General features: G+C 42.4%; 2 protein-coding genes across 8 annotated transcripts; one reads left to right on the top strand and one right to left on the bottom strand.

Moving 5' to 3' along the window:
• Positions 1–204: 204 nt before the first annotated feature.
• znf646 (zinc finger protein 646) lies at positions 205–11290 on the bottom strand. 5 transcript variants are annotated; one of them, XM_042507442.1, is made up of 5 exons: positions 10305–10423; positions 6740–9561; positions 6145–6509; positions 5430–5886; positions 205–3856 (listed from the first exon to the last, which is right to left on the bottom strand). In XM_042507442.1, exons 2-5 carry the CDS (start codon positions 9340–9342, stop codon positions 2965–2967), a joined length of 4317 nt encoding a protein of 1438 aa, XP_042363376.1. In that variant the 5' UTR covers positions 9343–9561; positions 10305–10423; the 3' UTR covers positions 205–2964. The 5 variants fall into 5 exon arrangements, with proteins under 5 accessions (XP_042363376.1, XP_042363373.1, XP_042363374.1 ...); XM_042507439.1 differs by lacking the exon at positions 10305–10423 and adding an exon at positions 11206–11290 and having other exon boundaries at positions 5430–6509; XM_042507440.1 differs by lacking the exon at positions 10305–10423 and adding an exon at positions 10995–11097 and having other exon boundaries at positions 5430–6509.
• Positions 10888–14470, top strand: znf668 (zinc finger protein 668). Of its 3 annotated transcripts, none has more exons than XM_042507444.1 (3): positions 10888–11013; positions 11600–13589; positions 14232–14470. In XM_042507444.1, exons 1-3 carry the CDS (start codon positions 10950–10952, stop codon positions 14359–14361), a joined length of 2184 nt encoding a protein of 727 aa, XP_042363378.1. In that variant the 5' UTR covers positions 10888–10949; the 3' UTR covers positions 14362–14470. The 3 variants fall into 3 exon arrangements, with proteins under 3 accessions (XP_042363378.1, XP_042363380.1, XP_042363379.1); XM_042507445.1 differs by lacking the exon at positions 10888–11013 and adding an exon at positions 11201–11277; XM_042507446.1 differs by lacking the exon at positions 14232–14470 and having other exon boundaries at positions 11600–14000.
• Positions 14471–15092: the final 622 nt, after the last annotated feature.

The raw sequence follows: 15092 nt of genomic DNA on the forward strand, positions 1-15092 counted from the left end.
CCAATCAATCAAATAATCAACGTGTTTGTCTTTTTCCTCGGAGGCATGCGAGAAAAGTTTTCTACCCGAATTCAAGGGAACAAGGCATGATTAACTGATTTACAAATGGTCATTTTATGGGTGAAGTACTCCTTTAAGCATCTCAAAATGTACAGATATTCAACGTCACTATCATTTGGAAAAACGTGGACAAGAAACACATTGTATTTTCCGAGGCTTTTAATTAATTTCAACTAGTTTTATTTTCAATAATTTGCTTATATTCTAAACTAAGTTCTAACAAAGAAGTAAAAATCTACGTTTCAGAGTGACAAAATAGTTATATAAATATGAATTAAATAGTGAGCAGACAATTTGGAGCACTGAAAATCAGAACATGTGGTATATGCTTTTTTTAATTACACAATAGCTAATCTAGTAGTTTTCTCCTGCTGAGGAAAGTCTGACTGTACATCGATCTGACCGATATTTCTCTTCAGATATTTACAAAGAGCTCTGAGATTAACTCACCCCAATGATAGAGTGAACGTGTTCAGTGCCACAGGGAGATTAGATGGAGAACACTGTAAAAAAACAAAACAAAAAGAAAACTTTACAGGTTAACTAAAATATGTATGTGCCGTTTCACATGTAGGCTACCATGGCATATGAAAAAAAGTTACAGTATGGTCATCTAAATAATAAAAATTAATACATGTATGATTTTAAACAATGTAAGAAAATGGCAAGGTGTCACGGTTTTTCAAGGCTAGTGTCTGATACTGAATCTGATGCCACTGCGCTCGATAAAATGGTAAGACAAAACAAATGAGATGTACTCGGTTCATGCACTGAAACAACACTTTCAGCATATTGCTTAAATATTACAACCCGCAAACTAGCTGAGGTGAACGATGATCGAGCAGCTGACTGACCTGTCGACAACAGGTTGGCTGCATTATTATGGACTTCCTGTCCTCCATAGGCTACAAGTGTCTCACCTACAAATGTGCAAATATAACTCTGAAAATGACAAACTGCAGAGAAACAACCATTTTATGGAGAAAACAGCTGCAAACTACAACTTAAAACCTTAAAACTGATGCTTCATCCCCTCTATTTGTCTTACAATTGATAACTATCTCTATGATTACAGTGTATTCTCTACAATTAAGCTGCATGAGGCATTAAGTAGCGGTTGCTAGGTAGGCAGGGCGTTCCATGAGGTATTTCGTACTTCTGACCAGTGCCAAACATACTCATACATGAAATCTGATGTATAAGGCATAAAGAAAATCTAATTACAGATTGTTTTTCAAAAAAAGAAAACAAAAGTTCGCTTTTGCATGACTTGAAAATAAACCACTTACAGAACGACAGGCACATTAAACATAGCAAAAAAAAGAAAATAAAGACAAACCAAGAGAATAATTGCACATTTTTTCACAAAGCATAAAGTGGTTCATTAACTTGAAAGTGAAGATGAAAGTGGTTCCGTGTTAATCCATAAAGCCCTGGAATATTAGTGGTAATACTTGTGCTTGGCAGAAATGAGGTGTTTTGGCCTTACATTTGTTTGTCTGAAAATATATTTGATTCATATCATTATAAAGCATTTGTGAGGGGAGAAAAAAAGAACCACTTTCATCTCACTGTTGCAATACTTTTGTTATCGACTGCTTTGAGACATTTCCACCGTTTGTGGCCGAGGAGATTCACAAATCAGAAGATTTGAAATAAAAATCAAGTTATTTGATGGACAATAAAACATGTGGTTTACAGTATATAACACGCACTGCAAGAGGTTTGTTCACATTAAACTGCTACAGTTGACTTACATTTTAGGCACTGGCACTTCAACTGATGCTTCTCAAAGAGAGATCGTAATTCAACAGCATGCACTGCAAGTGGAGCTGCAACTAACTGTTGGGAGTGACTTTGACTACCGTTACGTGAGCAAAATTATAAGTGTTTGAAATGGCACAAGTGAAAAGAAAAATGCTCAGTTCAGAAACTGATGTTCTACAATGTTTTACACATCAGGTATGTTCCTTTTGAAGGTTTACCCTGAGTGCTGCCAGTTGGCTCATTCATTCCTGCCTGTTGTAACTGAGAACTAATAAGGAAATATAAACAACTGATGACGTCCCTTAAAGGCTACATGAGTTTTAGAAGACAGATTTTGTTTACAACATTCATAAAAAGCTTTTCTAATAAAATATGCACAGAAAATAAGAGGAATAAATTAATAAATACATCCATTTTTAGCATACAATGTCACTCAACGTGATTATTATTAGCAGTACGACTATTTACTTGATAATATGTGATTGGTCAATCACTTTGCCACTGACCTTCGGACACACCCAGAGGTATTTGACTTAATAACAACAGGCTTGCCCTATGTGAAATCCAAAAGGAAAGTGAGCAGTCCTTCGACACTGACAGCAAAGCTAATAACAAAAAGGATTCAGAGATAAATATAGTTTGTATATTTTGATTCCTAAGGAACTTACAGAGGCACTGAACACATTTATACATAGCAAGAGAGGAGAGATCACTGTTAGAACAGTACTGTCTTACAAAAACATGTCATCAGTTAATGTTCTCACGTGGACCTGGGCTGCACTTTTCTGTTCACTTTGGTTGGTTGGTTGGTTTGTCATTGAGGAATGAGTGGCGACTAGTATGTTCATCAGCCAGGGTCTCCTGTATTTCTAGGATCCTGTGAATCCTTGGAAAACATTCAGGCCATATCAAAGGCTGACCGAAAAACCCTCTGCAGACTTTTGAGTGATGTCGCCATCTGTTGTGGAGGTAAGACTGGAAGTCAGTAATGAAATGTGCATGTCTTCAGAAAGAGCTTCCATCAGGACCAAGGAGCATTTTCTGAAAAAAAAAAAAAGTTTTACAATTATCGATAGAGGGATGAATAAGAGATAAATAAGAGGGCCACTTGTCCTCTTCTCTGGTACGCTCTGCACTTCAAAGGAAAGACCCCATGTCCAAATCCATAAAGGTGTTAGCATCTATGCTAAAAGAGGAATCGTAGGTCTGGGTGTTCTGGTGCATCTTCTGATGGTGCCGCAGGTTGGATTTGCTGGAAAAGCTCTTGTCGCACAGCACGCAGGCAAAGGGCTTCTCTTTGGTGTGGATTCGTCGGTGACATATGAGCTGGGTGGACACACGGAACGCCTTACCGCACTCCAGACACTGGTAGCGCTTGGGTTCGGTGTGAATGCGCCGGTGGTTCTTGAGAGCCATCAGGTTTGTGAACTCCTTCTGGCAGACGGAGCAAAAGAAGGAGCCAGTCTTGTGGCTGTTCTTGTGGTTGAGGAGGGAGCCGGCGTGGCGGTAAGTGCGGCCGCAGTGCTCGCAGACGTGGCTCTTCTCCTCTGTGCCAGCAGACTCGCTGCTCTTTTGAGAATCAGCGATGCTTCTTGGAATGTGAGACAAAGGTGGAGGAACCTGCTCTTGCATCCCGTCAATCCCCATGGTCGGATTTATTCCTGAGTCCCAGCAGATGTTATCCACAGGTTCATCCACGTCTTGCTGATAGGAGTCCTGAGCCCCGTGGTGTATTTCCTGGTGCTGCTGGTAGCTGGTTGTGTTGGGAAAGCTCTGCTGGCAGGGGCTGCACGCCACGGGCCGGTCCTTTGAGTGCACCTCCATGTGGCTCTGCAGGTGTGCGACCAGACAGAAGGTCTTGCCGCACTCGGGGCAGCAGTGACGCCTCATCTGGGTGTGTATCTGTAGAGTGAGAGGATCAGGAAATGTCTGGAGACACAACGTACAGTGGTGGAGGTTTTCGGAGTGCGTCTTTTTATGGTTGAGTAGAGAGCCAGCGTGGCGGTAGGAGCGCCCACACAGGTCACACCTGCAGCAGGGATATGTTCATATTCAAAACCCAATATTACACTTTTACTCAAATCATTTTACACAGCAATGAACTATTTATCAACCTGCAAATTTCTTAGAATATTACTTAATTACTTTTATTATACTTAAAAATAACAGACCGACTAATAGTGGATCTTGAACAGTACTTTGGCTGATATTTGATTTTTTTTAACATATAACAAAAACAAACTTAGTGATGAGGATCCTTTAAATTTGTTTTTTAAGAATTATCAAGATATACTGTGGGATATTTTACAGTTTGAAAATAAACTTATCAGAGTTGGGTGATAAAATCAAATATCACAATATTTTTGACCAAACGCTTTGATCAATATTGCACTGATATTGTTGCCAGTTTGTGCTTTCACAAAATATCTGCACAATGAGATCTGTGATAAACAATCAACAATAATGTGGATATAATGACTAAGTAGTTAAAGACTAATGTTAGAAACCCTAGAACAGCCTGGTAATTCAGAAAACTACATTTCTTTACTGTGATGCAGCCTTTCAAACCTTGAATAGACATTTACGATGGTACAGTATCCAAAATCTAAGACTATCTAGTCCCATATCATGATATCAATATAATAGATATATTGCCCCTCTTGTCAGTGAACTTATCCTGATCGGACTAGCATGTTTTTGTGAATTCCATGCACATTTCGAGACAGTGTAACAGCACTAACATTCCTCATCGCCATTAGTTTTGACAATGTGCTATAACATTATTGTGCAGGGATTCGCAGCCTCAAGAACTCCAGGTCCTTGAAGGCTCACACTTTTTTTTTTTACCAGTAGCTAAACAATCTAAGTTTGGATAAAATGTTAGATTGTTTTGGTTTAGACATAAACAGCTCAAAATTACCATTGCCAAGCCTACCAGACTGTATTTGCATAAACAGTAATTTAGGCTGTATAAATCCAGCATATTTTCACATCTAACAGGGTCAATTAAGAACTTCTTAAAACCAAATCAGAGTTAGTGAAAGAAAGTTAAAAGAGCAGAGAACTCAGATGGTTTCTGTGAGTTTAATTTTGTTTCTGTGCACTTTAAATGAGGTGTTTTACAATGATAAAATTACTGTTTATTTAAATGGAGTTTGGAGGATCTGACAACAGCAATTTTGGGAGAGCTAAACAAAAAGGTCTATCTCCGTAGGGATCCATTAAATAATCTGAGCTTGTCTGTGGCAAAAATAAGCACATTTAGAGGAGGCACATTGACCGTATTGACAAGCTCTCAGTATTGTCCCCTGCTATATCATTACTGGCCCATTTTTAGAAAATCTTGTTCATATTAGACACTAACACACAAAAACATGGGAAATATGGTCTATGTTGAAAAATACCCTTTAACACTGGATTTTTAAGTTTATTTGATGTGCAAAACTCTTTAGCATGGCAGCAAATGCTTTGTTTCCCCCTTCGACATAAAATGACGAGATGTCTTGTGGGCGTTTCTGACTGTATCTATGATCACTAATAGATAAAAACAAATAGACAAAACAAGACTGATACACTCAGTTCACAATAAGAGAGTAACTCACATGAAGCACTTGTCTCCTCTCTCTGACTGCTGGACTCCAGCTCTCGGGGAGTTCTCCTGACCTCTGCGGCAGCGGTGCCTCTTCAGGCCGGACCTGCCCTGGAAGCTCTTTCCACATGCAGGACAGCTGAAGTGACTCGCCACCCGGTTGTGGACCCTCTGGTGGTTGTGCAGGATACTGGCGAGGCGGAAAGCTTTTCCACATGTGAGACACACATACTTTTTCTTCTGTGTATGGATGCGTGTGTGATTGCGAAGAGCCATGGGGTTAGTGAAGGGCTTGGAGCAGAAGCTGCAACTGAAGTGTCCTGTCTTGTGGGTATTTTTGTGGTTCAGGAGTGAGCCTGCATGGCGGTAGCTGCGATTACATATGTTGCAGGTGAAAGGCCGCTCCTCTTTATTTGGAGACATATCTGGTTGGGCATCACTACTGCCTGAAGGTCCATCACAGGTGTGGGCTGTCAGTTGGTCAACAGAGAGAAAGGCCTGCTTACATTCCTTACACTTCAAGGCTCTAGATTTTAGACCCCTCCTGCCTGCGGCCCCATCCTTTCTGAGGCCTGCACAAATGTGGGCTAATAGCTGCTTCTTTCCCCTGAAGCCTTTTCCACAGTTTTGGCAAGAGTGCTTTTTATATGCAAAGTGGGTACGCAAGTGGTTTTTCATTGCTAGTTGGTTTGAGTAAGTGTTGTTACAAACGGAGCAGTAATATTCACCTGTTTTGTGGGAGTTTCTGTGGTTGACCAGACTTCCTGCGTGGCGATATGTACGCCCACACTGGTCACAGGCAAAAGGCCGTTGATCACCTGTGTCTTCCAATTTGACTGAGGTCTCACACTTTGTTTGTCCTCTCTTTCCTCCAGGCAGTTGCTTGCACCGTCGGGAAGAGGTAAAAGCCTGATTGACATTTGAGGTTAAGGACTGCATTCCTCCATCTGACTTGGTCCCATTCATCTGCATGAGGGCCTGGATCTGGTTGTTGAGATCCTGGATTTTGGCTTGGTTCTCTTTGTGCCTTCTCAGGTGATTCAATAGCTGCTTCTGAATTTTGAAGGCTTTCCCACACTCGTGGCAAGTATGCCTGAGGGAGGAGACAAGACATACAGTTAATTCTGTGTTTGCAAAACAAGGAGTCATGGTGACAAAACACATCTGCAACACCAAAAAAACAGAAACTCTACAGGTAACTCTTAGGTTTCTTTGGTTTGGCAATTATTCATCAATTCCAACATGCATTAAAAGTTTGCAACATGATTGAAAAATATAAGACTTTTAAATCTATTAATGATGTTTATTCTTACTGGAACTAACCTTTTAATATCAAAGTGGGACCTCTGGTGGTTTTTAAGGGCCAACAGGTTGTAGAAGCGCTTCTGGCAGACAAGGCATCTGAATACACCTGTTTTGTGAGACTTTTTGTGGTTAAGGAGGGAACCAGCATGTCTGTATGAGCGCCCACACTGATCACACTTGTACTGACGATCTTCGCTATCAACAGTGTCTTTGACTTGGCTCTTGTCTTCATGCTGGAGAACATCATTTACTTTCATAGTCTGTGTTGACTGATCTGTCTTCACAGCTGTGCAACCATGGTCCTCAAGATGATGGTAGCTGGTGCAAAAGATGCCACAGCTGCCACAGATGATACTCTGTGCTTCCTCCTTTCCTACAGACACATCACTGTTGTTCATTTCTAAATTATTTACATTATCTACCTGGGCCTTGTTGTGTAGAAGCTGATGAGCGATCAAGTCTTGCCTATTGGCAAAACTTTCCCCACATGTGCTACAGATCATCATCTCTCCAGGCTCATCATCTTTCACTTCTTCATGGGAGGACATGGAGGAAGGACCTGAGCTTGCAGGAGTGCCATGGGACTGTGTGTGTCCTCGGAGATGACTCCTGAGAGCCCTCATGCTGGTGTAGCTGTTTCCACATATAGAGCACTGATACAGATCTCCATCATCATCCTCCTCCTCATCTGCGTTGTCACCTTCTCCGCCACTATTCAGCTGATCACTGCTCATATTGTCATGGAAGTTCTGTTCAAAGTAACTTTGGTCGTGGCTACCATTCAGACCATGGAACTCTACATTACTCCCTGGATTTCCAATGGCGCAGTGGCTATTGCTGTCCTGGAAATTCATATTACTGTCATAGTCATTGCTAGTAGTGTCATGTTGCTGCTGTAGCAGTGGGCAACTGTGAGACTTAATCCCTGCAATATCTGCAAATGTCTCTCCACAGTCTGCACACATGTGCCTCTGCATCAGGTGTTCATTGTGAGGTAGATGCACAGTCATATCCTGGGAAAAGTCCTGATTAAACTGCTCATGGTACAAAGCTCCATTGCTGTGGTCAACTCCATTCTCCTGATCCATACCGAGCACAGGGTGAGTGCGATCCCCCTCCTCGTCTTGGGAGGAGAAGCAGCCCTGTTGGTTATCCAGAGTCAGAGGCTCTGAGGAGAGCCAGTCTCCCTCAGCGTTGAGGCTGAAAGATTGAGAAGACTGAGCTTTATGGAGACGAAGATGACTTTTGAGGGCCGCCAGGTGAGGATAGCTTTTTCTGCAGATTGAGCACTGGTAAATCCCGACCTGATGTGACCTTTTGTGATTGATGAGGCTCCCAGAGTGCCGGTAGCTTTTACCACAGATTTGACACTTGAAGGGACGCTCGTCAGAATCTACAGTTGACGTCTCCTCAGTTTCAGTTGCATTGTCAGTGTCCAGGGTGAGGGTAGGGTTCAGAGTGCTTGTGTCCATGACTGGGGGTTCTCCCTGAGTGCTATTGGAAGGTGGTGTCTGATTATTGGAACAGTCTGAGTACACATGACCATTACTTCTCATCTGCTCCTGTGGCTGATCAAAGCCTCCGTGATTATCTATGGATGATACTGAGGGAACATTATTTATAGGAGATGCATAAAAATTTGACTCAGGCGAAGCAATACTGTTGTCAAATGTTATATTGTGGTTCTCTGACAAAGTATCTTGAAGCCCAAATGACATTGATGAAGAATTATGCATTTGGATGTGTTCCTGGAACTCTTCATCACTGGGGAATAGTACCTGACACAAATGGCAGAAATTAACTGGAGCGTCCTGGCTCTGAGGTGAAAACTGGTCCATTGGTGTGTCTGTGTATGACCCACCCATTGAATTCGGGTCCGCCCCACTTCTTGCCTTGTGAGTTCTCTGGTGGCTGTAAAGGGCAGCCATGTTATTGAAGAGTTTGAAACACACTGTGCACTCAAACATTCCCACTTGGTGAGTCTTTTTATGATTGGTCAGGCTCCGATGGTGTATGTATGATTTGTCACACAAATCACACCTGAAAGGTCGATTTGCTGCATCATCAGAGGGCTCAGCTTGTGCATTATAAACAACCTCTGGCTTGTACTCAGCTGGGCTACTTTCTGTAGAAATCCCAACACCGAACGACTGTTCACTGAGATGATGTGGGTGATCATTTTCAATTTCACGTCCGTCTTCATGTGTGAGATATTCCACATCTACTTTCCTGTATGACTGCTCCTTTGCTCGCCTGGCAAGATGAACCCTCTCATGTGTGGCCAGCTGTGTTGCCAGACGAAAAGCTTTCCCACATTCAGCACAGGAGTACTTTTTCTGTGACGTGTGGCTCCGGAGGTGACTTTTCAGGGACAAGGCATTTGAGTTTTCTTTACCACAGATGTTACATTGGAAAGAACCCACCTCGTGAGTCTTTTTGTGGTTAGCTAGGCTTCCAGCATGCCTATAACCACGTCCACATTCATCACATTTAAATTTGCGGTCTTCCTCTTGTTGAAGGTGAGCATCCATGTGCTCGAGCAGACTGGGCATATTGGGACATACCAGGCCACATTGTTTGCAAGGAAAACCTGTTGTCCTGCCGGGGTCTTGCACTGCCATCACAAGTTAAAGACTGAATTGGATGCACCAGACACAGAGTGTATGAATGTGCAGGAGGGAAATGCATTAGATTTCTTTACTGTCCATATATATAGAAGATAGTTCTTTACAATAAGGTCCAAGCAGTGTCCATGGAGGTAATGCAGCAAATATTGAAAAACAGTTCCAGACAGTTAAGACTTCAGTTTAGGAGAAGTGAGCAAAGATGTGGGCAGTGAGCTGTTGAGGATAGAAGAGACACTGGTTAGAGTTGGTCAATGCATCAACAATATACAGTATTTGTTTTTAGGCAATGGATCATGTTTACAATATAGGAAGCTACACACAACATATAAAGCATTATTCCTGAAGATATTAGTTTATTCCTCAATCATACAAACTGACAGCTTAACCTACGCATCACACCCGAGTCTGAGTAAAAACAGTGAACATCTCATGTTTGTGCCTCACAAGGTCTACTCCGTGAATTAAATCTGCAAAAGTCAATAAATCTTTGGGGATAACACGGCCAGGATGTTTTGGCTTAAATGCGTCACCTGCAACACATACTAACAAGCATCACGGACATACTTATTAAGTTAAATATAGTTAACAGTTACTTACAAACGGTACAAAGCCTGACATGTTTTGCTAGCGTTACATCTCTGCACCAGCAGGCTAACTAAACTAGCTATGTCAATAAACCGGGAAACGCCTCTTTCTCCGGATGCATTGCCACTGCAAACAACAGTTTTCTCCAACATTATGAACAAAACCAGAATTAACATATTTGTCTTCGTCGCGTTTCGAGGAGGAGCGTACAGGTTAACTACGGTTACATTTGTAAAACAAAACAGTGGGCAAACGTTAGCGCGCTACCTGCTAGCATCATCGTGGCTAGCTAAACAAACATTGCACCAAAAAGCAAGGAAGTCGTTTTAAATGCGGAATTACGATGTCGGCAAATGCGTCAAATTCAATACCTGCAGCATTACTGATTCAGCGCCAGCTTCCGAGGATATTTTTTCATTCATTATTTTCTAAAACGTTAATTTTGTATAAAGGGCAACCCCCTTTTTTCCAATTGTCTTTTTTTCCTCCATCCCCATTTCCACATTGCTCTTGTTGCTAGGAAACAGGAAATGTGCAGCAGTGAAATACTTCCCCATCGAAAGTAGCTAAAAAGTTGCAAATTGCGGCGAGTTCGGCTTTAAAGTAATCACAAAGCATATATACTAAAATAAAATCAAAGAGCGTAAATGTTCATATCAATATTCTGAGGCTGCGTTTGGTAAAATGCCTTAAGTAGTACTGGCTAGCTGCTTCTGACAGCTAGGTTAGCTCTCGACGCTAGCGTTAGCTTTGACTTAAAAGCATTGAAAATCGTCTTCGTTTCAGCTTGGTACGAATGTTTCAGTTACAAAACACACCCCGATAACTTAACAAGAACGACAGTATTTTACAAGGGGGGTTGTATTATATTCATTATGAGTATTATCTAGATATTTTTACAATTATACGCATTAAAATGTTGCACACTTGGCTTGCCGAGAGCTTTCGTCATCATGGTCCTAGAGCCGTCCCCCACCCAGCAGCCAGTCAACAGCAATCACCGTGTCTCACAGTAAATGCAGCCGTGTACCGACGCGCTTTTCCGGGCATTATCGACTAACCTTTCATGTCCTGAATCAGGTAAGAAAGACATTTATTTATCTAATGCACTCGAGATGCAAAGACAGCTAATGTTGGCCAAATCCATCCCGCATAACCACGGTCATGATGATGATGACGCTGTCGAGTGAATTGGTGCAGCTGGTCCTAAAGCCAGCCATTTTGAGTTAGTTAAAGTGTTTAGCAAGAGAGCTAGCGAACATTAATACGTACACATCGTATCCGGATGTCAAACAGCGCTGCACTGAGTCGTGATCTTTGATCCTGGTCTCCGCTCGGGCACATGTCAGTCATTCACACACAGTCATTTCTGTCATTGCATCGCCAACTTCCTCTGGCATCAAAGCGGTTAGCTTATTGTCCCTGAGGTCCTAATGCCAGCCATTTTGTAATTTAATGCACACCCACATATTTCTGCTTTCATGTATTCATACTGATTTTTTTCTGGTTGTGCACAACTTAGGATCTGCTCTCCCAATTCATATCTGTCTTAAGACTAGTTTGATGTCTGAAATAATCTTTTAGTCTCATGTCATTATGCTGCAAATGATCTGATCATTTACAGAATTTTTATAAAGGTCTTTTTATATTTAATCCCTTTTTGCAGATATAAAGATGGCCTCTCCTCAGCCTGGCAGCCCACCTCTTGCAGAGCAGTATACTCCTCCTGTTCAGGATGAAGAAAGCCATCAAGATGAAGAGCTGATGATGGATCACCCTGCAAAAAAACGTGGCAGAGGCAGGCCTCCAAAAGCCAAACCTTCCTTCAAATGCTCAGCCTGCACAGAGGCTTTCAGGAGCCTGTCAGCTCTGCGGAGCCACAAGCTTTCAGCACACGTCAAGGAGCGTCAGCAGCAACACTCGTGTTCTCAGTGTACGAAAACATTCTCGAGCAAGGCTCAGCTCTCGAAGCATGAGCGCACTCATTCAGCCCAGCGACCCTTTCAGTGTCCCGACTGTCACAAGGCTTACAAGACACCCACTGAGCTACGCAACCATAGCCGCTCTCACACAGGGGAGAAACCATTCGTATGCACAGAGTGTGGTAAGGCGTTTATGCAAGCTATATGCCTGAGAATCCATATGACACAGCACAGTGGAGAGCGCCCGTACTCCTGCCGTCAGTGCTCTAAGAGCTACCCCACCCTGTCTAAACTGAAGGTGCACATGCGCTCTCACACGGGAGAAAAGCCATACTTCTGCGTGGAGTGCGGTAAGAGTTTTGCAGATCCCTCCGTGTTCCGAAAACACAGAAGGAACCACCAAGGTCATCGGCCGTATGCTTGTGATGAGTGTGGGAAAACATACACAGAGCTGAAGGACCTGAAAAACCACGAGCGCTCCCACACCGGAGAAAAACCATACCTGTGCTCAGACTGTGGTAAAGCCTTCTCCCGCTCCTCCTCCCTGGCCTGCCATCAGCGCATTCACTCCCAGAACAAACCCTATCAGTGCGAGCAGTGTGGTAAGGGCTTCACTCAGCTCTCCTCCTACCAGTCTCACCTCCGCACTCACTCTGGCGAGAAGCCGTTCCTCTGCCCACAGTGTGGCAAGATGTTCTCTGACCCTTCCAGTTTCCGTCGCCACCAGCGAGCCCACTTGGGTTTCAAGCCATACCCCTGCGACAAGTGTTCCAAGAGGTTTCGGCAGCCGGCCGATCTGGCCGTGCACGAGCGCGTTCATTCCGGAGAGCGGCCTTACAAATGCCAGAGCTGTGACAAGGCTTTTGTAGCATCCTGGGATCTGCGGCGCCACATGCTCGTCCACACGGGTCTTAGGCCCTTTTCTTGCACTGAGTGTGACAAGTCTTTTGCTGAGCGCTCCAGCCTCAACAAACACCGGCGCGTGCACTCTGGAGAGAGGCCTTTTAAATGTGAGGAGTGTTTGAAGTCTTTCGTGGTGTCCTCGAGCTTGCGCAAACATGAGAGGACTCACCTAGCTGAGCAGTCTGAGCAGCAGCAGCAGCAGCAGCAGCAGCAGCAGCAACAGGAGACAGAGGCCGGGTCGGCCTCAGGCTTCACTGCCCACACAACTCTCCCTCAGTTCTCCTGCACTCACTGTGATGCTACTTTTGGAAGCTGGGATGAAGTTCAGGCACATGAGAATCTCCACTCAATCGACTCCACTCCTCAGACTGTTACAAAAATCGTGCCCATGGGCTCACATGTCTGTGAAACCTGCCAGGCAGAGTTTGCACAGCTGGCAGACTTGCAGGAGCACGAGAAACAGCACCCCAAGCCGCGGCCTCATGTCTGCAACAGCTGCGGCAAAGGCTTCCTCAACAAATCTGGACTGCGTAAACACCAGAAGACCCACTCCACCAGCAGGTCTCACAGCTGCCCCCACTGTGGCAAAGCTTTCCTGTTTGCCGCCTACCTTCGCAAGCACTTAAGGACTCACGCAGACGCTGCCCCGACAGCTTCGCCACTCACTGACATAAACATTATCCATACTGACCCGCTTCCCTCTCCTCCACCCCCCAGTGAGGTTTCATCCACCACTGTTGAACCCAGCACCATATCGCTGACGGTTCCTGTGACTGTACCTGTGACTGCTTTTCAGACTCTGCCAGAGTACTTGGTCAAAGAGGAGGGACTGTAAGCTTTTTTTATTTTATTTTTTTTATACTGTTTTTCAAATTTTGATTCCACAAATATTTAGCCAGTGGCCTTAAATCTTTTTAGAAGATGGGTCTGATGAAGTGTTATATTTAAAGAGAAACTTTTTTGTCAAAAAAAGCTCAAAATAGTCTCAGTCATGTAAATTGTCAGCGCTTTGTCATCGTTTCACATTTGCATAATATTTGAAAGATGTGACGCATCATGTTTTAAAATATTTACTGTATTATGAGTAGCTTACTATGAAAAGATCTTCTCTGTTATAATCGCTTCATATAAACGTGGTGTTGCAAACATGTATGCTAATCACTTAAGCTGTTGTGATTTCAGGTAAAATGTGTTTTACAATGCTTTTTAAATTACAGCCTGTCTTACATTCTTTGAATTTACACTTTTTTTTTGTGGAACAAACCATTTGTAAATGTTTTAATGTGTAATTACTAGTATCATCTAATATTATAAAAAAAACAAACTGTTGATTGAAAAAAATGTCAGTGGTATTCCAGAATGTTCAGATTAATTACATTTTATACCAATAAAAAAAATGTGTAATGTGTAAAAAGTGTTAATGATTTAGTGGTCACTTTTTTTGTTTCATCATGTTTCATATATCATATGCAGGAGCATCTTCAATGCTGAAGAGAGAGATGTAAACAAAAAGTCAAGTCAGCACATCGCCTGGCATGAAACTAACACATCTACTGATGATGATGACATTTCTTGCACCCATAAACGTCTGCATCCAAAGTGATGGTTTTCCATCAGCGAACCGCAGCTCTTAGAGGTGAGCTGTCTTTCAGCTACGCACTTTATTCCCATTAATGACACCTAATGTACCCTGACATACATTAAGAACCACTTCTCTCCATACATACATCTGTACAAATATGTCGTGACATTTGAATGCTTAAGTTATCAAGTATTATTTTTTCTGTTTTATATGAATTATAATAACACATTCTCTGTGACTGTATTTATGCATCTTCAAAAAAAACATTCAGTGCCTGTATTGTATGTTTTTAAAAATACAGCAAACAGTCATGCTTAGTGCTGTTGTACGATTAATTTTTCTATTGCAACGTCGATTGAGATGCAAACAAATGATATATATTAAAATAACTGCATAATCAGAATTATATTATCGGTTGTGTTTGAGGTTTACATATGTTGTGAGTTGTGTTTTGCTGACACTAAAGGATCTATGTGTTAGCTGCATGATGGCGTTTCTGACTCAGGTTTCTCCTGTGTATTTTGGTCAGTGCAAAAACACAAACTGTGTCAAATACACAGCCATGTGCTTTGTCCACTGCCTTAGTCGTTTTGAATTTTAACACTGAAAGAAATCACTTAAAGTCTGAGAAATGAGTTTCTTTATGATACAGATGATCATGTTTCATGTTGATATACTGTAATACATTATTTACATTGTGAAATATGTGAGGGGTGTTTATTCAGCCAGATAAAGTCAAACTGCAGTATTTA

This window comes from Plectropomus leopardus, chromosome 19, assembly GCF_008729295.1.
Source record: "Plectropomus leopardus isolate mb chromosome 19, YSFRI_Pleo_2.0, whole genome shotgun sequence".
In the NCBI taxonomy this organism is placed as follows: domain Eukaryota; kingdom Metazoa; phylum Chordata; class Actinopteri; order Perciformes; family Serranidae; genus Plectropomus; species Plectropomus leopardus.